Source organism: Hydra vulgaris, chromosome 10 (genome assembly GCF_038396675.1).
Source record: "Hydra vulgaris chromosome 10, alternate assembly HydraT2T_AEP".
Classification (NCBI taxonomy): domain Eukaryota; kingdom Metazoa; phylum Cnidaria; class Hydrozoa; order Anthoathecata; family Hydridae; genus Hydra; species Hydra vulgaris.
In genome coordinates this window covers 31,500,744-31,524,148 of record NC_088929.1, presented here as the reverse complement: position 1 = coordinate 31,524,148, position 23,405 = coordinate 31,500,744, and the positions used below count along the sequence as shown (strand labels likewise).

The 23,405-nt window shown below is 29.0% G+C and overlaps 1 protein-coding gene across 1 annotated transcript; it reads left to right on the top strand.

Annotated features, from left to right (window-relative positions):
- Positions 1-1,183: 1,183 nt before the first annotated feature.
- LOC124816537 (uncharacterized) lies at positions 1,184-22,993 on the top strand. The gene is made up of 2 exons (XM_065807783.1): positions 1,184-1,421; positions 14,310-22,993. Exons 1-2 carry the CDS (start codon positions 1,393-1,395, stop codon positions 22,753-22,755), a joined length of 8,475 nt encoding a protein of 2,824 aa, XP_065663855.1. The 5' UTR covers positions 1,184-1,392; the 3' UTR covers positions 22,756-22,993.
- Positions 22,994-23,405: the final 412 nt, after the last annotated feature.

Here is a 23,405-nt window from a genome sequence, read left to right as displayed (position 1 = left end):
TAATTTACATGTATATATATATATATATATATATATATATATATATATATATATATATATATATATATATATATATATATATATATATATATATACATTTATATATAAATATATTAGACCAGTTCCAATAAAGAAAATATATATAAATATATATATATATATATATTAGACCAGTTTTAAAAAAAACTTTTATTAGTTAAGTGGCTAGATCCTTAAAACTTGGAAATTTTTATATAACTTCGCTACTTTTAAGACCTTCGATACTTTTGAAAAACCTTTTTTTTTTCAAAATATTAGGAACCTTTTAAAAATCAAAATTAATTGAGCAGTCTCTAAAACTAATTATTTAAGCTTGCAATTTTAAACTAATTTTCCTGACCGCAAACCACATCAAATCAAAGGATAGCCTAATTAAAGTTCAAAAATTATTTTTTTATATACAATATTGAAACGGTCTAATATATATGCATATATATATATATATATATATATATATATATATATATATATATATATATATATATATATATATATTTATATACATATATATACATATATATCTATATATCTATCTATATATATATATATATATATATATATATATATATATATATATATATATATATATATATATAGAGAGAGAGAGAGAGAGAGAGAGAGAGAGAGAGAAATATAAAAGAATGTATTTATATTAACAAAAATTAATTCCAATAATAACAACGTTAAGCTACCTTAAAATACTAAAAAAGGCAACGTTGAATCAACGTAAAATAATACACTTTGCCAACTTAAAATAAAACGTTGTGCCAACGTTAGTTTTTTGTTGTTGGCGATGTCGCATTTGCAACCAAAAATGGTATAAAAACAACGTTGTTTTTGATGCCGTGCCAACGCAACTCGCAACATCGCAAAAAATCCTCAGTACAATTTCTCTCTGTTTTCAATCCTTTAATTAATTGCATTAATTAAAAAGGATACAACGATAGTTAATCTAATGTCAGTCAATAGGTTTGTGGGCATTTGTTTTAATGATCTGACATTGATACTGAAAAGACGCTAATGATTCTTAAACGCTTAGCAATAAATTATTCAAATATAAAGGTGTTCAAGAATATGCATAAAAAATTAGGTTTAGATGTTATTCAAATTCATTGATAAATAAAATTATTGTAAAATAAATTATTCAAATAAAAGAGAGTTTAATTGATCAAAGTTTTTAATTCATAAAGTCGAAAAGCAATAATCTTAAAAGGTAAACTTGTTAGACTAATAGAATAATTGGGAAATGAATTTCTATGAGTAAATTTAAAAAAAAAATTTAATATAATTTTGTAAAACAAATGATTGATGGTTTTGTATGACAAATTAATAAAAAAGTAAAAAGTATCTGTAATGCTTTCACTGTTGATATTCATTCAATGGTAAGTAAAAATATTTTTTTTTATTATTATTTTTTTACTGCTATCTTTTATTTTATTCTGGGTAGATCGCAGCAGGTGGGAGAGGCAGGTTGGCTCAGTCAATTTTATTCAAAGACTATGCGCTCTAGCTAGCCGGAAACCTAGGTTAAGGTTTGTAGTAATTTAACCCTCCCTCTATTTTCCGATAAGGAAATAATACGGGGTCGTTCTAACGATTTTTGATACATCAAAGTAAATTTTGAACAATTTGTCTGACGTTAATAAACTCACTGTTGTTTGACAGTACTGCATAATCCCAATTCTAAATTTAAAGCTTATAGTTTAAGGATTATTTTAGTATATAATGTTAAATATTATTGGTTACTGGTTTAAGAATAAAAGCGTTTATACTTTAAACATTACAACGGGGGTAGATTAGCCCAATGCAAATGAACAACGTTGGCCATGCGTTAAAACCAATCCTTAACAGAAAAAATTTTTGTTAAATAAGCTTGTATTCATTTTCGATAATAATATTTTCATTTTTGAAATATTTTGAAAATAAAAAACAAGCTTGCAGTATATAATAAGAGTTAAATGAATTAAGGTTTTACGCGTTTTTAATGTTTAGTGGGTTTCATACTGAGGTGCAACATACTTCAAATTTTACCAATGATTATTTATATTAATTAAATAAATAAAAATAAAACATAAAAAAATAAAAATTGATGAAAATTAATTTTGCCCCTGTTTCATACCTCTTTTAATAAAAAATTAGATCAGCATTTTAAAACTTTAAAAAGTAACAACATTTAAAATTATTTTGGAAATTTCTATAAAACCGAAATAAATTTAACATGAAAATAATTAATTTAATTACGACTCAGTAGCAAAAAACACATTTTTAGCCATTTTTCCTGATCAGATAAACTTATGAATTTTGCATTTTAAATTTTATTACGATTTTTTCTATACTTATGCAGGTCATTATGATGCAACAAACTTACCAAAAAAATATAAATGTTCTGTGATTAAAAGTTTTGCAAAAACTAAGGATTTTCATAGATAAATTTATGCGTATAAAATCGAGTTAGCAATATTTAGAAAAAAAAATTGGTATTTTAAAACACAAGCTATATAAATCAGGGGTGGATCAAGAATTTTTTGAGGTTTGAGATCGCAAACTTCCAAACATGGAACAAACTCGAAACATTTGTATTTATGGTTTAAACTTATGTCAAATAAGGAAGATGCAATAATTGGAGCCTGAAAAAAACCCTGAAATTTTAGCCACAACTGCTCCAAACGTGAGAGCAACAAGTTGGTATAATAAATACATTTTTTTTACTTTTCTCTAGTAAATTTATACTCATCGTTAAATTTTAATTTACATCCAATATTTTCTCTTTTTCTGGTCTGCTTTATTAGCGTTCAAAAATTATGAGATTAAAGCATTTAAATATTTCTCATAATTTTTTAAAGCTGAGAAATTACTGTATAAAATTTAAAATTTATTGATGAATATTAATATTGTTAAGAATAGTAAAAAAAATATATTTTATCGGCTTGTTGATGTTACGTTTGGGATAGGTGTATACAGTTGGTTTTTTTGTGTATAAAGTTTGTAAATCCCTCAACTTGATGGAGTTTCAAATTTTATATCTTCATAATTTTTAAACGCTAAAAGATAATACTCTGAAACTTAAAATTTATTGATAAATATAAGTCTAACTGAGAATAGTACAAAAATATTTTATCAACTTGTTGCCCTCACGTATGGGGTTGGAGGGAGATGAAATTTTAGGGCTTCTTTGTTCCCAGCCTCCAATCAAAGCAATTTTTTGCAAAGCATTGTTATTCGACATAAATATAAACATGCAAATGTTTGGAGTTAACTACCTGTCTGGAAGTTATAACTTCTAACAGTGACGGATCCAGCATTTTTTGATGTTTGAGATGCTGGATCATTAAAAATACTGGATCCGTAACTGTTTAGGGCAAGTGTAGCTAAAATTTAAAGAATTTTTTTTCCTAGGCTCCAATTATTGCAATTTTTTGCAAAACATCCTTGTTTGACCTAACTGTAAACATATAAAAATATGGAAGTTAGCTCAAACATCAAAAAGTCCTGCGTCGGTGCCTCATATTTCTTTTACATAATTTTACAAATATTTGTCAGTGGCTTTTATGTAGATGACAACAAATTTAATAACTCTACAGAAGCAATATCTTTGTTTGTTAAACATTAGCAACAGCTTTGTTTGTTAAAAAGTATTCTTATTTAAAATGAATAAATTGCGAAAAAAGGTTGTTCATCAAATATTGGGACTCTAAATAAAAAAATATTGTGTACTTAAATACTTATTTTAATTGAAAATGTTTATATATTTATACATTTTCAATTAAAAGAGAATCTGGCGATGCTCTTACTGAAAATGTTGCCTTAACACAGAGTAAGAGAAAAAATATCGGGTTCAAAAGCTAAAATGTAATAGTTTAATCAGAGTTTAATATTTAATCATCCTTTAATGTTGCTTTGCTGTGGCAAATTCTTTTATTATCTCATTATAATGTAATTATGTGATGTCATTTTCTATTGACAAATTAAAGAGAGCTTTTAATCGATTTTCGACCATTGTAGATCTATGCTTTTTTTTTATTATGGATAATTTGGAAAAAATTTTTTTACCACGCAACTGTTTACGAATAAGGTTAAAAATATTTTTAATATAAAAGTTGATAATCAGCCGTAGCACAGTGGTTAGCGCACATGCCTCAGAAGGTAGAATCCATAGTTCAACGCTACCTCTGGTCACGTTGGTTTTAAACACCGGTAAGAAAGGAGGCGTTAACGTCCGCGGTGCTCTACGTAATTAGACCGAAAGGACTTCTTGGGGCATCTAAAATAAATGTAATAAAAAGTTAAATTTTGGAATATTGTCAAAAATGTCTTTTTCGTGAAGTATTTTGTAATATTTCAGGGCACTTTTACTTTTCCGTTGCAGTAAAAAAGCGATAAATAGCCTTTAAATGTATGGTACTCAGTAATTATTTTTTCGTCAATGTTCTCATTATAATGGGCTATTATTGCTTGAAGATTTTTTTTATTGATTTCAAAAATTTTTGTCAAATTGGTTAGAAACTTAAACCTTTTCCAATACTTTCGCTATATTCATTTCTTTTTGTTAGTTAAACCATCGAATTTTCTATTAAAATTCTTTTTTTTGTTCAGTGAATAACTCTACTTTTTTCATTAGTCAAAAACTTCTTTGTTTCGATTTGTTAGGTAAAATACTTTTTATTTATAAATTTGGATTTATTTAGCACTTTACATTCTATGATTTTTTAAATTTTTTCTTGTTGTCTTTTTATAAAAATTCAATGATGAAATTAAGCAATACTTTTCATATACATCTGAACATCTAATCCAGAAGTATGTAGTTTTACAAATGTTTTATAAAAAGGTTCTAGGACTACCTCCCATACAATAGTCAATATCACAAGTTATAAGAATTTTCTAAAATTAATTTTAAACAATTAATAATGCTGTTATAGCTTAAATCTCTCTAATCTGTTATAACCTTATCTCCTTAAGCTTAAACAGTTTTCAATGCGCAAACCATCTCGTTGAACACAAACATTTTTAAAATATTAGAGATTCTATGTTAACCTACAACATTCCGTTTATGAGGGAGGCCGAAAAAAACACATATGGTTGTTGCACAATACCAAAATAGTTAATAACATCAGGTATTATCGAAACTGCTTTAACTCTGACTAAATTAGGAGAATGTGCTGCACAGGACATAAATTCAGCATATTTATTAATATTTTTAAAAATTGCCTGCAGTCTATTGTATAATGCAGCCAGTGCCTGCATTATACTTTCCGCTCATATTAGCTGCGTTATCTAAGATCCTTAAATATTTACTTTATTTTTTCAAATAAAGCTGAAGCATCATGATTTTCTAGTAGTGAAAATGTTAAAAATCTTTGATATGGTTTTTCTTTAAAACCATAACGAACAATTGTTGCATAATATTTTATAACTTTGTTATTAATTTGATTTATAATATTTCTCTGTACTCGATTTCTCATAATTTTATTTAGCTCTTCATAAGCTGTTTTGGATATATGCGGTTTTTTGTTTTTGTTTTTGTTTCACGCGTAACTAAATGCTTTTTTTTTCACAGAGCACAGCTGCTCAACGTTGATCCAATGTTTATAACGTAACGTTGATCCAATGTGTATGGATTAACGTTGGATTGTATATATTGAATCAATGTTGATCCATATACTTTGGAATAACGTTGGATTATATACAGTTTGCATCGAGAAAAGGCAGATAAACAAATATATACTGGTATAACTTATAAGAGTTGTTTTTCTTCCAAATATTTCAGTTGATTATGGAAATATGTTTTGCTTATGTCTAATAATAATGTCTAAATAATTTGTCTTATTCTTATATAACAAAATATCAAGCCACATGCAAAACAAACAAGAAGCCTCTTTAATCAGATGCAAGTGTTCTAGTTACTATAAATGATAATTCATCAAAATGAATAAAATATATACTTGTCAGCACATATATACAATTATATATGGGTATAAATGCATAACATTTAATGTGTATTTATATACGCTAAAATATAAAATTAATAATTTAATTCGATATTTAATTTTTAGTTAATTTTTAATTCCGATAATTAATTTTTAATTCCGGTAGAAGTTAAATATAACGTTGTTCAAACGTAAAATATACCGTTAAATCAACTTAAAGTACAACGTTTCGTCAACGTAAAGTATAAAGTTGTGCCAACGTAAAATACAACGTTGAATCGACGGAAAATATTACGCAATGCCGACTTTAAATATGACGTTAGGCCAACGTTGTGTTTTGGTTGTTGGCGAAGTCGTATTTGTTACCAAAATGATATAAAAACAACATTGGCGGTCTATGTTGGGCCAACGCAACGTGCAACATTGTTCTAATGTTTTATCAACGTATGTGTGCTAGCTGGGACAGGTACTTCAAAGCCTTCAAAGTTTTCTCATAACTGGAACTTTATATAAATATATATCAAAATTATATAAATAATTTGTTTGCATTTATATTTGTCGGTTGTGTTCAATAACTTGCGGTGAATATTGTAGTTGTTCATCGCTCTTGAAGAGGTCGCTCTCTTAAAATCGGTAACCAATGATCATAGTTACCGATGTTCGAGAACCAATGACTGTGCAAAAAAAGGGGTGACCTGATCCTCGATCCCTTCTTTTTGCATGATTATTGGTTACCGCCTAGATTTTTACAATTGCTTTTACAGTCTTAAAGTTTACGCTTTGTGTTGAATTTTACTTCCGGATTAAAGAGTCTGAAGAAAATCAGATCTTCTGACAAACATCAAAGATGGCCCGATATCTTTTACGCTGTCACAGCTCCAATGTCTTGATCCATTGTTTTTATGGTAAGAACTATATTAGTGAAGAAGCTGCAGATAATCCCTTGCTGCTTCGAAAGCAAGAGGTGTCAAAAACCAAAACTTGATATATACTTTGGCAAAAAAAATTTTTATCTGCTAGAGTAACGTCAGCTTGAACTATGGTTGGAAAAGCTAAAGTTTGAGAATGTAAATGGATTTTTCCAATTATCTAGCTTGGTAAATTGGTCAAGGAGCTCAAAATATTTTTCAATTTACTGTTTGTTTTTTTCTAAAAAGATGAGCCTAAGCAGCTCTCAATATTCAGTACGCAGCTAAAAGTCTTGAAGTTGCTGATCTTGTTCTGTTCTGTTTTGTCTCTGCCATTGTTGTGACAAGAATGAGCAACCTATCCGCCTCCTCTAAGCTGATTACATCAAGCATCAAGCATCTTTTTCTCAATTTCTTTTGCAGCCTGATTTTCTTTTTTTTGTTGTTGTATTTCTAAAAAGATCTTATCTTCATAACTCACAATATTTTCATGGCTTTAGAGTATGCAATATCAAGCAATTTCTCGATTTCGGCTTTAAACTTGTTTCTTGTTGAATCTTTTTTTCACGATTCTTAATTTGAATGACTTACACTTGCAATATAATTGTTCTAGCTTCTTTGTACTTACAATTACAATTTCCATTTGTAGAATGTTCTAGCTTCTTAATGAAATCTTTAGTTGCTTTATTCGATTTTTAGCTTAAAAACAGAAATCTTCAACTATCTTAATAGTGTAGGTTTTTGCTTTTTAAATTTCCCCTTTTAAAATCAGGACACACCAATAACACGAAACTAAGGAAAAATGAAATAACGAATACAAAACATAAGTATTTCATATTTAGTTTTTAACTTTCTATTAACTATAAACAGTTTCCTATGATACATTTTTGTTTGATTATAAAAATATCATACATGTGCAGAGCACCATGAACACTTAGTGTAATAACTTACATTTAACATAGGAGTGCCATAAATGTCAATCTGCCGACCAGGACCACCCACCTCCACAAGAAAAAAAAAATCAAGCGAAAAAAAAAATCAATGCAATCAACTAAACTTCTATCGATAATTATAGTTTTGTTTTTAAAAATATCCAATTAATTTTTTCAGATGTTCTGGTTTTTTGTTGCCGCTCCTTTTCCTCATTTACATAATTGTAGAACTCACTAAATGACATTGAATTATATATTTCACTATGTTTATAGAAAGCGAACTGCGCTCATTTGTCCACTGAGTTTGAATTAATGAGAACACACGTTCAACATGCGCCTTATGCAATGAAATGGCAAGCAAGTATTGGCACATCCCTATAGATTATCTTTTCTTTCTCTTCAGTCTTCAAATAAAGTGTAAACTACTGATAATGGATTTAAAAAAAAATTAATTATTACTTAAGGGGGGTTTTCTTCTTCCAAGAAAAAACTCTTTAACAGTTTCCACAACTTTAGCATTCTTTCAATTGTTGGAAAGATAACCACCTACTTCTTAAATGTGATAAATTGTTATTATATGATAACTCAGCGGACATATTTAAGAAATATTTATAAGAAATATTTAAGTTTTTCATACTTTGTATATTTAAAAAAGTTTCAAAACTACATGTTCTACGTCAATCACAAAGACAACGGTGGCGATAGAAGCTTTATTTCGATTAATGTCTGCTGAGTAACCGAGTTCTTCTATATCTGTGCCCTTCTCGACCACCTAAATTAGTATTATTTGCCCTAAATGCTGCAAGGCCTTTTGCTTGAATATTATAATTGTTCAATGTAACTCTATAAAACGCTGTTAATGAATTGGCGGTTTCATTAGACAAGGTTTTTAACTCAAAGAGTTAAAAACCTTGTCTAATGTAAGACCTCTAAGAGTTTAACTTTTAGGCCATCACATCCCAAGAAATAATGGATGAGTATTGGAAACATCTTTATGTATTGTGTTTCTATGAATCTGTTAGAACTCCATAAAAAGAAATCATTTGCAATTCCTGTTTAATTATCTCAACAGTTTGAGGTGCTGATAGATTTTTGGTTACAGCAATTGTTTTTCTTGCTGTAGATTGCATTTATTGCATTTTCAGAATTAGGAAACATGATGGAATTGGGTTTAGTTGTGCAGTCTAATGAACTGGATTTCTGATGGTGTTTAACAGTTTTTTATGATAACAGTTTTACAGATAAAGAAGCTTAAAGATAAATCTCGGAAAAAATTTTAAAAGGTTTTGTAAATATTGGCCCAAACCAGGCATCACAAATAAACAATTTTAACAAATTATTTAATAACTATTTTACTGATTTTTTTTGAAATCAAAATTAAAAAATCTTGTTCTTAATAATTACATAAAATTGTTCTAGTTTACATGATAAATCAAAATTTGAACTAAAATAATCAACAACGTTAGAAAAGTCGGAATTATATATATATATATATACATTAATTTTTCATTATTTTTTCAGTTATTTACCGTTATGAGAAAGGAGAATATATTCCTTGATAAAGTTGCTGACAACAATCTGGAACTGTGATTGTCTTATTTTACGTGATCTCTTAAGGTTTATATTGCACTTTGACCCACCGATATAAAAATATTGAAATTGGGACAAAATGCTTCCTGTTCCTTTTTTTACGAACGGCTAGGGATGTCGAACCCAATTATTTGTTATTTGGGTATTTGGTGTTTTTAATAACGGCTAGGGATGTCGGACCCAATTATTTGTTATTTGGGTATTTGGTGTTTTTAATAACGGCTGGAGATGTCGAACCCAATTATTTGTTATTTGGGTATTTGGTGTTTTTAGCACTATTTGGGGTCACCCAAATATTTGTATTTTTACCCAAATATTTGTATACAAATAGTGCAAAAATTTTTAAATTATTTTTCAGCATTTTTTTAAGAAATAACCGTCACATTTTTAAAAATCTAATTTGTTACGAACCTTTTATTTCAATTTCCAAATTACGCAATTTCCTTGAATTTTATATCATAATTAATTCACTACTACTAAAATTTTTTAAATTTATCTTTGTTTAATTGTGAATTTAATCAAGTAACTATTGAAATTATACAAAGAAGTACTATAAATACTACTATCAGGTATGAGACTTTTTTACGTTGACTGAACTAAAATTTTATTTAGAAAATGACGAGTGAAGTGTGGAAACATTTTGTAAAAATCAGTAAAAATCAGGCAAAATGTCAAGTTGGCAACTGTAATGAAGTTTGAACGATTGTTAATTATGGAACAACGAATTTGATGAATCATTTAAAATTGAAACATAGCATGGATATATCTCTTAAAAGAAAGAATACATCAGAATCAACAGAAGGTCCAAGTAATCAAAGAATTCAACGTCCAATAACAAGTTTTACAGTTCGAGAGTCTAGAGAGTTGTTAATATCAAAATGTGCAGCCAAAGATGGATTTTCAATTAATTAAATAATAAATTTGGATGCTACTAAACCATATTTGTTATCACGCGGTCATCAAATTCTTATATCAAGATCAACAGTTTAGAAAGACATTAAAAAATACTATGAAGAAGTTTTTAATGAATTTGTGTTAAAAATTCAAGAGTCTAAAGTCTTGGGAAAGAAATTTAGTACATTAATTGATGAGTGGACTGATAATACATTCAAGAGATATCTAAATATCAAAATTCACAACGGCACTGAATCTAAGCAATTTGCATTAACTTCTGTTGGATCAGGTAGTTGTAATGCTGAAAAATTGAAAACAATTGTCAGAAAAAAACTCCAGGACATCAAACTTGACATTTCAGAAGATATTGTCCCAACTATAAACGATGGAGCTTCCGTAATGAAAAAATATGCCACCTTGATGCAATTTGAAAGTCAAATTTGTTACAATCATGGAATAAATTTAGCTATTGTTGACTGTTTATATCAAAAAGTTCGTGAAGAGGTGGATGAATATAATGATAATGTTGAACTTGATGATGGAGATGAAAATTTTGATGAAAAACTAGATTTTGATGAACAAGAAAGCTCTTCACCAATGGAAAAATCCTACTTTGATGTTATACCAGTTGTTCGAGGATATGTGAAAAAATTTCTCATATCTCCATTGAAAATTTCTCGTTTTAAAGAAAATGTCCAAGAAATAACAGGAAAAGAGTTAACTCTATTAATTGACTGCAAGACAAGATGGAATAGTGTACTTCCTATGTTGCAGAGATTTTATGAACTGAAAGAAATTGTAAAATCAACAATAATTGAATTTGAAGGTTCATATGATGACAGCATTGAAACTAAAGTTAAAGACCTAATACATTGTTTAATTCCTGTTGAAGAAGTTATTTAAAAATTAAGCTCTAAATGCTGCAATTTGATGGTGGCAAAAGGATCATTTATCTATTTATTCAACACACTCAACACACAGGAAAGTGATATTTCGCAAAAAATGCTCGAAAATTTAAAAACTCAAATTGGTTCACGAAGAAATTTTGATTTAATATCAACATTGATTTTTCCTCGCACTGGTGATAATCCAAAGGAAAATGATTATTCTAAATATTCGTCAAAATTAACTATTAAAAAAGAAATTAAAAAACTCAATACAAGACTATTTGCAGAATCAGTCAAAAAAAAACAGTCAAAACTTCGATCGAAAATGAAATTAAAGCGTTTGAAGGAACAAAAGAACGTACAGATAAACTTCAGATGATCTACGATGCCTTATTAACTGTGCAAGCAACATCAACAGACGTTGAAAGAATCTTTTCTGTAGCTGGAAACTTCAAGACTAAACTTCGTAATAGAATGAAAGAAAAAAAATTGAATATGCTAGTATTTTTAAAATATCACTTCTTAAATAAAAGCTCAAATTTGAATTGAAATCAATTGATTTTTTTCATACATTTTACTATTTGGTATTTGTAAAAATATTAGGGGGGGTCACTATTTGGGGTATTTGGTATTTGTACAAATATTTGGGGGGTCACTATTTGGGGTATTTGGTATTTGTAAAAATATTGAAAACCCAAATATTTGGCATTTCTAATAACGGCCTACTTTTTTGTAAAATCGTTTGAAAAGTTACACTACATTTTTTGCTTGTGTGTTGAAGTAATCAAATTGAAACAAATAGTTATAGCACAAAATCAATCTGGCAATAATAATAAAAAGAAATTGACGTCATTGCTGCTGATAATAAGCAAATTGTTGAGCTTTAATCAGAATTTTACCCAGTAGACATGGGACGTAAAAAAGATGTCTTAGGAAAATTTTGAAAAAAAGACGTCTTTTTTAGGTTCCGTGCCAACTGGGTAAGCACATTTTTTATATTAAATTAGGAAGTCTTTGTATTGCGTAGCAAAACTCTTTTTCTTTATAAAAATTATTTCAACTAAACACTTAGGTAACGAAAAATGCTGAAAATAAGCATATTGTTGAGTTTTACTCAACAATATATTTATTATCTTATTTGTCTGGATCAATTGGGTGCCTACAGGACAACACACAAAGGATAATAAAAAATCTTCTAACAAGGTCTTTATCAATTCCAAGTATTTCAGCAAAAGTTTCCTGGCTTCTAAATGCTCTTCTCGATGTGTTTCTGTTATTGGATGTACCAGGGCGACCACTTTTTTGTACATCAACAACAAGTCCGAGTGTATCTTTGATTTTTTCCTGATTTTTTTTTCTTCTTACTTACAACTGTTTCTTTTCTTTTCAGGAGTGTTTGCATGAAAAAATCTGCAATTATTGTATCCTGGTCTTCTTCTTTGTTCAATAAGTAAAAGACATTCCAAACAATAAATCCATGGATAGAGAGTGTGGATTCCAAGATCCAAAGACATTTGATTAAGTTATCTATTATAAGCAATTACGAAGTCATTCATTTTTTTAGGATTTAATCCGCATTTATTACAAACTTGATAAGAACCACTTATTGGAGAAAAAGAGTGAAAACATTCCTATCCATCATAGTACATTGTAACTTGAGCTTGACTTGAAAAAAGTCTATGATTGTTGTTCTGAGCTCAGCTGACATAAAAAATTATATTCGTCTTCAACAATTTGTTGATTTTCTTTAACCTTTTGCAATCGAACAAGACGACAATATTGGGTTGAGGATGCTTTGTCCGAAGAATAACATTATTTTCCTATAACATTAGTTCACTATACTTTAAGTTACACAAGTACTGTACACAAAAGAAACAAAGATCCATCACCTGGAACTGGCAATCTGTTAATCTTCAGTTCTCTGTTTATAAACAAATTTTATAAAGTTGGATTCTATGGTTCTAATGAACCATAGAATCCAACTTTGCTTATAAGAAGAAGAATATTGCAAGGCTCAGGTAGTTTTGATTTATCCATAACTTTCCAAATCCTGTTTGTAGTGTGATCCATTCCTTAAAGATTCACAAAAGCACTGTAGTTTTAAGTGATAATTCTGGAATCTAGAATGCAATCACTTTGTTTCTTCACCCAAAACAATTTCAGCAAACCCATTTATCAAAAATTTGTTACTTAAAACGTCATAGCTTTTTGTAGAATTGTTTGATTTTCATAGTTTTTTCACCCTATGAATTCTGGATTGAATGCTGTAATGAAGTCATTTCTAATGATATATAACATTCTAGTAATTAATCATTTAGAAAATTTCTTTTACATGTACCTAATATAGTAGATTTCAGTATTAAGTTCAAAAAGTGTGATTCTCATTAAGTTTAGCTTTCTCAAAAAAACTCATTTCTATTTTTAAAATATTACTCCTATTTTAAACAAGTAATAGCCATAAAAAGTATGGGCAGTATGCATTTTGCATTCTGCGCATCCAATTTTCACAATTCTTAGTTCTTAGCTTGATCGGATCCTTAACTCTTGTGTTTCAGTGTTAAAGTTCAGTACCAACTAAGTTCTGAACTAAGTTCTTGAACTGATTTAGTTTTAAGCTTGTTAAATTCCTTGACACTTTTTGTTGTCACCTGTTAATTGAAATAATATATTTTCAGAGACGTACAGAGGGTGGGGGATCCGGGTCGGTTTCCCCCGGGAGGCACTTTTATGGAGCATCATCATTGGACGGAAAATTCTGGAAGTGCTTTATTACTTTTATTATTTTTATTTTTATTTGTTATAGAGTGGGGGGGGGGGGGCATCCAGTAAGTTTTTAATTATCTACCCCAGGCATCATGAAGTCTCTGTACGCCCCTGTATATTTTACTAAAACAATTTCAAGAATTAATAATAAAAAGAATGATAATAACAGTTAATAAATTTACTTTTTTATTCATCAAATAAATGATATTTATGTAATGAAAAAATAGGTAATTTATTTAAAGGTGTTTGTATTTATTGTTTTGAAAAATAATACCTTCTCTACCTAAATTTCTTTATAAAATAAATGAAATATATTCAATGGAAAATAATTGCTATAAATTTAATAAACAAACTTTTTATTTTTACATAAAGCGTGTTGCATGTTTGGAGTGGAGTTCCTATTCCAAAATTCTCATATCAAATTGTAAATGTACCAAGCACTATATATAGGTATTCCTTAGAAATACCACAAGATACTTTTATTGATGCTGAAGATGGTAACACTCAAAAGCTGCAAATACAATGGCTATTTATCAATAACCAAACCGTTCCCAATACTTACTGGATTGTCTTAAGGAGATCTCCAAACAAAGACGAGTTAATACTTTATGTAGATCGAAATGTTTGGCAAAACCAATACTATTATTTTAATCTAAAAGCAATTGATAAAGATGGGAACTATGCAGTTATGTTATATAATTTCACATTTTTATCACCTCCTCAAGATCCAATCTATAAAAGATTTTTAATTTTAGAATCAAATTCATCTGATATATTTCAGAGTTCAAGTGTAGAAATTTTGTTTTACATTCAAGAGAAAAAAATTTATCCATACTCTCAATTGAACCAGCAAGGAGTACCGAGTTTTGATCAAATTGTAACTGATACTCTAAATTTAACTAAAACTAATGGATTAACAACTATTTACTTAACATGGAGTTCATCGATATTTTTTTTAAACTGGTGTGATTTAAACAAAATAATAAATTTCAGATCTAAAACAATTAAAATGTATAATCTTACGTACCTTCAATACTTTAATCCAGAGTTTTTTGTAAAGCAATCGACAGAATCTTTTTATGGAGCATGTAGTTACCTTTCTATTGATCCTCCATTGGTATCAAGTTATGTTTTTAATTCTATTCAGATTGATACCGGAGTTTATTTTTCTATTGCTCTTCCGCACGGATTGTTTTTTCCCCCAGAAACTGGAAAACTCATGAGTATATTACTCGATCTACGCACAAGTAGTGGGGAGAAATTGCCATCTTCTTATTGGATAACATTGAATGGAAATAATATATCCAATAATAAAACTTTAGATGGATTTGTATCATACAATCAAGCTCTGCAACAATCTAGTTACATTTTTCAGCTGGTTGCAAGCACACCATTATTGGAAGAAAGTTATCGGATTTTAAATATAAGCATAAACTCATTTCCAATAATACAGCAAAATTTTATTGTCTCTTTTAAAGGCTTTGTGGCCTTTTCAACTTCGTACTTAAATTTTATTACTAGGTTTATTTCTATAATGTCTAATTACTTATCTATTAGTTCATCAATTATTATATTTGATGTGAACACACCCTCTGATCAAACTGTTGTGACATGGTCTTTGTTAGATTTTACGCTACAAAGCTGTAACATAAGTGAACTGTCTCTGTTGAAATTCAAACTTGTTGATGAAAACGGATTGCCAACTAACGGTCTAAAAGACGTTCTTAATATGTCAATTAACTACTTAGTTTCAAATATCACTTTTTCAGCACAATTAGCATGTCTTACTGATCAAAATGGTCCAGTGCGTAATGAAGTATACTTAAATATATCAGTTAAGGATGGATTATATCGTTTTATCTTGCCATTACCAAGTACAACTTTTATTGATGCAAAAGATGGAGACATGAGTAAGTTGGTTTTACAACTTTTGCTACCAAATGGTGAAAATGTTCCTTTAAGTAATTGGGTTCAATTGCTGCGATCAAATAATAAAGACCAACTTATTGGTTTTTTAAGTTTAGAAACATACAGCAAGAAAAGTTGGAGTTTTCTTCTTAAAGCTACTGATAGTGATGGTAACTATGCCACTAAGTCTTACAATTTTTTTATTGATACACAACCATTATCACTGTATTATCAAATATCTTTGACACTTCAGACATCAGTAGCTGAAGTTGTTTCACTGAACGATGTGGAGCTTGCATTTTACATTCAAGAAAAAAAGATTTTACCATATTCTCAACTTGAAAACCAAGGAATATTTGATGTGAATACATTAATTGTATTAAGTTTAAACGTTAAACGAGATTTTAATGTTACAAGTGCAAGTTTCGTGTGGAGCTCTAGCATTTTTTCTTTCTCTTCATGTGATGTAAATAAAATGATTCGTTTCCGATCAAAAGTGTTTGATAATTTTAATGCTGTGTATAACAGTTTTTTTAAACCAGAAATCACCATAACAAGCAAATTTGAAAGTTTTATTGGGAACTGCAGTTATTTATCTTCAGATCCTCCTTTAGTTGGTAACCCAGCTTTTATAAAAGTTGAAGTTGAATTTGGTTTATTATTCTCAATAAATATACCAAATGATATCTTCATTCCACCAGTGAATGGAAGTAGTATGAAGTTAAATATTTATTTGACAGGGGTTGACGGAGAAGATTTGTCATTTTTAAACTGGATAAATCTGAATGACAATACTCTAACTAATAATATAAGTTTTGTTGGGTACGCCTCAAATGATGTGGCTGCAATACAGACAATATATAGATTCCGTTTAGTGGCTTATACACCATTGTTAGTAAATGCTAGTAGATTATTAATTGTGAATATAACAAACTATTATCAAGTAAAAGAAAATTTTGTGGTTACCTTGTCATTAACATCATATAACATTATTGCTTATTATACTTTCATAAACCTTTTTTTATCAACAATTTCAAACTACTTAAGCTACCCAGTGGACTCTATTTTAGTGCTTAAATCAACATTTATATCAAATAATGTTGTTATTAGATGGACTCTTAAAGAATATTCAGCAACTGAGTGTAACCTTACTGAGTTGAACCGAATAACTAACAAACTTGTTTACAAGGATGGAAAAGCAACACTAAATTTTACTAGCACTTTAAGCAATATAACAGTAAACTTATCTTTAATTAATATTGAAAATCTGGGTGTCTGTGCTGCTAATAAAAATTTTCCTGTTCCTGATGAACCTTTGTTGAACATAAATGTGTCTAATAACGTAAACAGATTTAATTTGTTGTTGAATCGAACAACTTTTGTTGACTCTAAAGATGGTGATATGAGTAATCTTAAGATAGATTTGCTGTTTGAGAATGGGGAACCTGTTTCACTAAGCAACTGGGTTCAAGTTTCTAGAAGTAATGAAAATGATAGTCTTATTGGTTATATACCCTTGAATGTGTACAACAAATTAATTTGGAAATTTATCTTAAAAGCAACAAACAGTGATGGAAACTTTGCGACTAAGCTTTATATATTTAACTTAGAATCTTCTCCAAAACAAGCTACATACAAAATGCATCTAACACTTCGTTCAAACTACCAAAACTTTGTAAATAGTAATGATGTTTTGATTCTATTCTATATACTAGATTTTAAATTGATGAATTACTCTCAAAGAAACTTTCAAGGAATTAGCGATGTTTACTCATTCATAACTGAGGATGTGAAAATTTTTCGTAATATTAGTGAAATTTTAATAACTCTGCTCTGGAGTACAGATGAATTTACAACATCTTATTGTCAGCTGGAGAAAATTGTACAGCTACGAAATAAAAGCACAGGAAAATACTACACAAAGTATTCTAACATGTTTCTACCTGAATTTAATTTAATAAGCAATACTGAAAGTTTTTTTGATGCCTGCAGCTATTTATCAGCTGATCCACCAATACTTGGAGCACAACAATTTCAAAAATTGTATGTAGCTTCTGGTAGTCTATTTTCAATAACTATTCCTGACGATCTTTTTAGACCTCCATTGAATGGAAGCACAATGACACTTAATATAGAACTTAGAAATCAAAAAGGTGAAGCTGTATTAGTACCATGGGTTGCATTAAATGGTAATATATTTCGTTATGGATTAAAAATCGAAGGGTATATACCTTTTGATATAGCTTTTGGGAACTCAAGTTTTCTTTTCCAACTTGTTGCAATCACTCCGTTACGTGAAGAAATTAGTCATTTTTTTAATATTATTATTTTAGATGATAAAACAACTTTACAATTGAACTATGTTGTAACTTTTTCTTCCCAATCCTATACAGTTGGAAATTACAACTTTGTTTCAAATTTCATGTCACAACTATCAAGTTACTTATCAGTCCGAATGAGTTCTATTCTTATCATAAAGTTTGTAACTACAACGTCATCAACAGATATTCAGTGGACTCTATTATCACTAACTGGTACTTGTTGCAATGATGTTTTAGTTCAGGCTATTAATTCAAAAGTTATAAGTAATGGAACATCAAATCCGAATCTTGATTTTGTACTAAATAGTATAAACTTTGTAAATACAACTATAGTTTATAATTTAGGATTTGCTTGCAATAATGATAACACTCCTCCTGTACCTGATGTCGACACAGAAGATGTAATGATTCAAAGCAATGTTTATCGATTTAGACTTACTTTACCACTAACGACATTTGTTGATAAAAGTGATGGGAATATAAACTTTTTGAAGATTGATTTCATGACTAAAAATAAAACTACTGTACCAGTCAACAATTGGATTCAACTACAAAAAACAAACAACAGTTATGAATATATTGGTTATGTAAACATTTTATTATCAAGCACTAATATATGGACATACTTTATTAAAGCTACTGATAAAACTGGAAATGCTGCATTTAAAAAATATAAATTTTTTATGGTTGAAAAGCAAACACAAGCAAATTATAGAAAAAACCTAACAATTTATTCATTTTTACCATCTTTATATCAAATGACAGATGTTGAAATTCTTTTTTATATTCAAGAGCAAAAGCTATACCCCTATTCTTTACAACAAAATCAAGGCATAACAGATGTAAATACATTAATAACTGAAGAGCTGCAAGTAACAAGACGTGGAAGTTTTGTTGAAATCTACTTAGTTTGGACATCAGCTATTTTTATAGCGAGTAGTTGCGATATTCAAAAACTTATAAATTGCAGATCAAAGACATTATCAAACTACACACAAATTTATTCCAATTTTTTTTTACCTGAATTCACTTTTATAAGTGAAACAGAAGAGTTTCTCGATGCTTGTAAATTTTTAACTAGCAAACCTCCAGTGGTTGGTCCTTCAAACTTTTCAGATATATTATTGAAAGTAGGAGAATTTTTTTCTATTGTTCTTCCTAATAATTTATTTATTGCGCCTTCAATTGCAACAAGTTTGTCAGTTTATTTGCAAGATGAAAATGGAAATGCTTTACCTAATTTTTCTTGGATAACTTTAAAAAACAGTAATTTTGCTTCTAATCTAAGAATAGAAGGTTATGTATCAATTGAAATGGCCACTCGAAATACTAATTACCTATTTAGGCTTGTAGCTGTGACCTCATTACAAGTTGAAGCATATCGTTTGATAAATATTACCATCACAGAATATAAACCAATTCAACAAAATTTTGTTATTACTTTCATGACATCATCAACAAAAATTCCTTATACTACATTTGTTAATCGATTTATTGTAACAATATCAAAATACTTGTCATTATCTGTCTCATCAATACTTATAATCAGCTATGATACAAATTCTACACTCACAAAAGTTAAATGGACTTTGGTTCAACTAACAGGCGCAAGTTGTGACAGTTTGTTAGCTTCTTCAATTTCGTTAAAAATTCTTGATTCAAATAGTACAATCAATCCATATTTATTGGATGTTTTAGCAAATATAAGTATTGCTTTGATGTCAGCTGATATTTCGAAATCAGACAAATGCACTGTGGATCGCAATGGTCCTATTCCAGATCAATTTTCAAAAGTAATCACAATTGATACCAATGTGTATCGTTTTTCATTTATCTTACCTGTTACAACATTTGTTGATGTAAAAGATGGTGACATGACCAAATTGTTTATTGAACTGACTACAGAAAATGGGTATTCTTTATCTGTTGAAAGTTGGATTGAGCTTGTTCAATCAAGTAACAGCTTTCGTTTAAACGGATTTGTTAGCAGTGTAACTTATACTGAACCAAAATGGATTTTTTTATTAAAAGCAACTGACAGTGACAAAAACGTTGGAACTAAAAAATATATCTTTATTGTTAATCCACCTCCACTAGGTCCCAGCTATATAAAAAGTTTAACACTGAGCACCATTTCTCCTTCTATATTTGGTTTAAACGATGTATCAATTTTATTCTACATCCAAGAAAAAAAGTTGATCCCTTACGCCATTGGAAATAGCCAAGGTTTTACAGATATAAATGCTTTGGTTACACGTAACCTTATTGTTGAAAGAACAGATAGTTATATTACAGTAAAATTACTGTGGAGTTCAAATGTATTTGTATCTAATCAATGTCCTGTGCAAAAAATTATAGACGTTAGATCTAAAACTACTGGAGCTTACAGTGCTATATATAGTCAGAGTTTTCAACCTGAGTTTATGCTTATAGAAGAAAATGAATCCTTACATGGACCATGTATAGACTTGTCAATCAACCCACCTTTAATTGGTCCAGTAATTTTAAATACTATTGGCGTAAAATTTGGTGAACTGTTTTCTATTAATCTTCCAAATAGTCTGTTTATTGCTCCATCAGTCGGTACCAAGTTGTCAATTTATTTGAGTGATGAAAATGGAAATGCTCTACCTGAATTTTATTGGATAAGATTAAGCAGCAATAACTTAGACTTTGGCTTAAGATTAGAAGGGTATGCATCAAATAAAATAGCTGTTCAAAAAACAAGATACCAATTTAGGTTTGTTGCTGTGACTCAATTACAAACAGAATCGTATTCTGTGATAAATGTTATCATTCAGGGATACAAGCTTATTCAAAAAAATTTTTTAATAACTTTATCAACATTTTCTAGAGTAAATATTGATACTGTGTTTATTAACCAATTTGTACTGACCGTTGCAAACTATTTGTCATTTTCAGCATCATCCGTACTCATAATCAACTATGATACAAGTTCATTGCTTACAAAAATTGAGTGGACACTTGTTCAGTTTGCAAGCATTAGTTGCGACAGAAATTTGGCTTCGTCGATTTCCTCAAAACTTCTTGGTACAAACGGTAAAGTCAATGCAGACTTTTCAAATGCTTTAGCAAACATAAATTTTGTCTTGTCGTCAGTTGATATTTTTTTATCAGATATTTGTGCTATTAACAGCAACGGCCCTGTACCAGATCAACCATTGCAAACTTATTTAATTAATACTAATGTTTATCGCTTTTCGTACAATCTACCAATTACAACTTTTGTAGATGCAAAAGATGGTGACATGAGCAAATTGATTATTGAGCTGACTACAGAAAGTGGAATCTCTGTTCCTGTTAATAGTTGGATAGAGCTTGTTCAATCGGGCAGTCGCTTTCTTTTAAATGGTTTTGTTTGCAACACTACCTATAATAAAGCACAATGGATTTTTATATTAAAAGCAACAGACAGTGATAAAAACGTTGGATTTAAAAAGTATATTTTTAATGTTAAATTTCCACTTCTTGGTCCTAACTATATAAAAGATTTAGTATTGCGTTCCTTTTCATCTGCTATTCTTAGTATGAGTGATGTATCACTTTTGTTTTATATTCAAGAAAAAAAATTGATTCCCTATGCGATAGGACAAAGCCAGGGTTTTACTGAAGTGGAGTCTTTGATTACAAATAGTTTTCTTGTTCAAAGGACAGATAGTTTTATCACAGTAAATATGGTGTGGAGTTCAAATATTTTTGTATCAGAAGAATGTTCACTGCAAAAAATCATTAGCGTTAGATCTAAAACTACTGGATCTTACAGCTCTACTTATAGTAAGGTTTTTCAACCCGAGTTTATGTATGTATTAGAAAAAGAATTGTTTTTTGGACCATGTGGAGTTTTATCAATTGATCCACCTACCATTGGTCCAGGGACTTTAAACACAATTAGAGTAAAATTTGGAGAATTTTTTACCGTTATTCTTCCAAAAAATTTGTTTACTCCTCCTACAATAGGAACAAGTTTGTCATTTTATTTGCGTGATGAAAATGGAAATGTTCTACCCGATTTTTATTGGATTAAATTGAACAGTAACAATTTAGATATTGGTTTAAAAATAGAAGGCTACGCATCAAATGTGATAGCTGTTCAAAGAACTAGCTACCTGTTTAGACTAATTGCTACTACCTCATTAAAAATAGAAGCATATCGTTTTATTCACATCAGTATTATAGGATACATACCTATTCAACAACAATTAGTTGTTACCTTCACAACATTATCGACAATAACTTCTTGTACTACATTTGTTAATCAATTTATTTTAACAATATCAAAATACTTGTCCTTTTCTGCATCGTCCATAGTTATAATTAACTATGATACAATTTCTTCACTCACAAAAATTCAATGGACTACAGTCCATTTCACAGGTGACTCTTGTGACAGCTTGTTTGCTTCTTCAATATCATTGAAACTACTTGATGAAAATGGGAAAGTCAAACAAGATTTTTTTAAAGCTTTACTAAACATAAATATTATCCTTACATCAGCTAATATTTCCATATCAGATAATTGTGCTATCGATCGCAATAGCTTTGTTCCGCTTCAACCGTTACGAAATTAATTTTTATTATATAAAATTGAAGATATTACATGCGAACATTATTTACTTTTAAGAAGAATTGCTTTTTAAGAACTTTTATATATTCTTCAATACTTTAGATAAAAAATAGCAAACTTTGTTACAAAAAGTACGCACAGTAAAGAAACAAACCTGAACGTTTATCACTAAAAATGCCTATCTGTTCGCTTTTATTCTTTTTACTATACTATAGCAAATAATAGAAATAGTTGTAAGTAAAGTTTTAACAGTTTTTTTCCGTAATGCTACATAGCAATTTAATTTTAGCATTATATATATATATATATATATATATATATATATATATATGTATATATATATATATATATTTTTGACATCTTTACTTCCAACAAGGCCGCAAGCAACCAATATTAGAGTTAAAAGTTACTAGAAGAAAAAAGATGAAGTTTATAGAGCAAGATAACGATTGACAGACGACTTAAAAGGTTGCAAATTGTATGAATCAAGAAATTAAGTGAATTCAAAATAACTGATGTTCTAGGAAAAAAACTAGAAAACTAAGAATTTTTTGAGCATTTAGAAATATATAGAGTAAAAGGATGAGACTTAATTGAATGACGAGTAACACGAGAACGAACTTTAGTAGATGGCACAAGAGACGCTCTTTTCTT

Bases quoted from the DNA above. Each gene is read 5' to 3' on its own strand.
- LOC124816537 (XM_065807783.1), top strand. From the start codon at position 1,393: ATGCTTTCACTGTTGATATTCATTCAATG. The intron at 1,422-14,309 runs GTAAGTAAAAAT...TTTTACATAAAG, and splicing joins CTGTTGATATTCATTCAATG to CGTGTTGCATGTTTGGAGTG.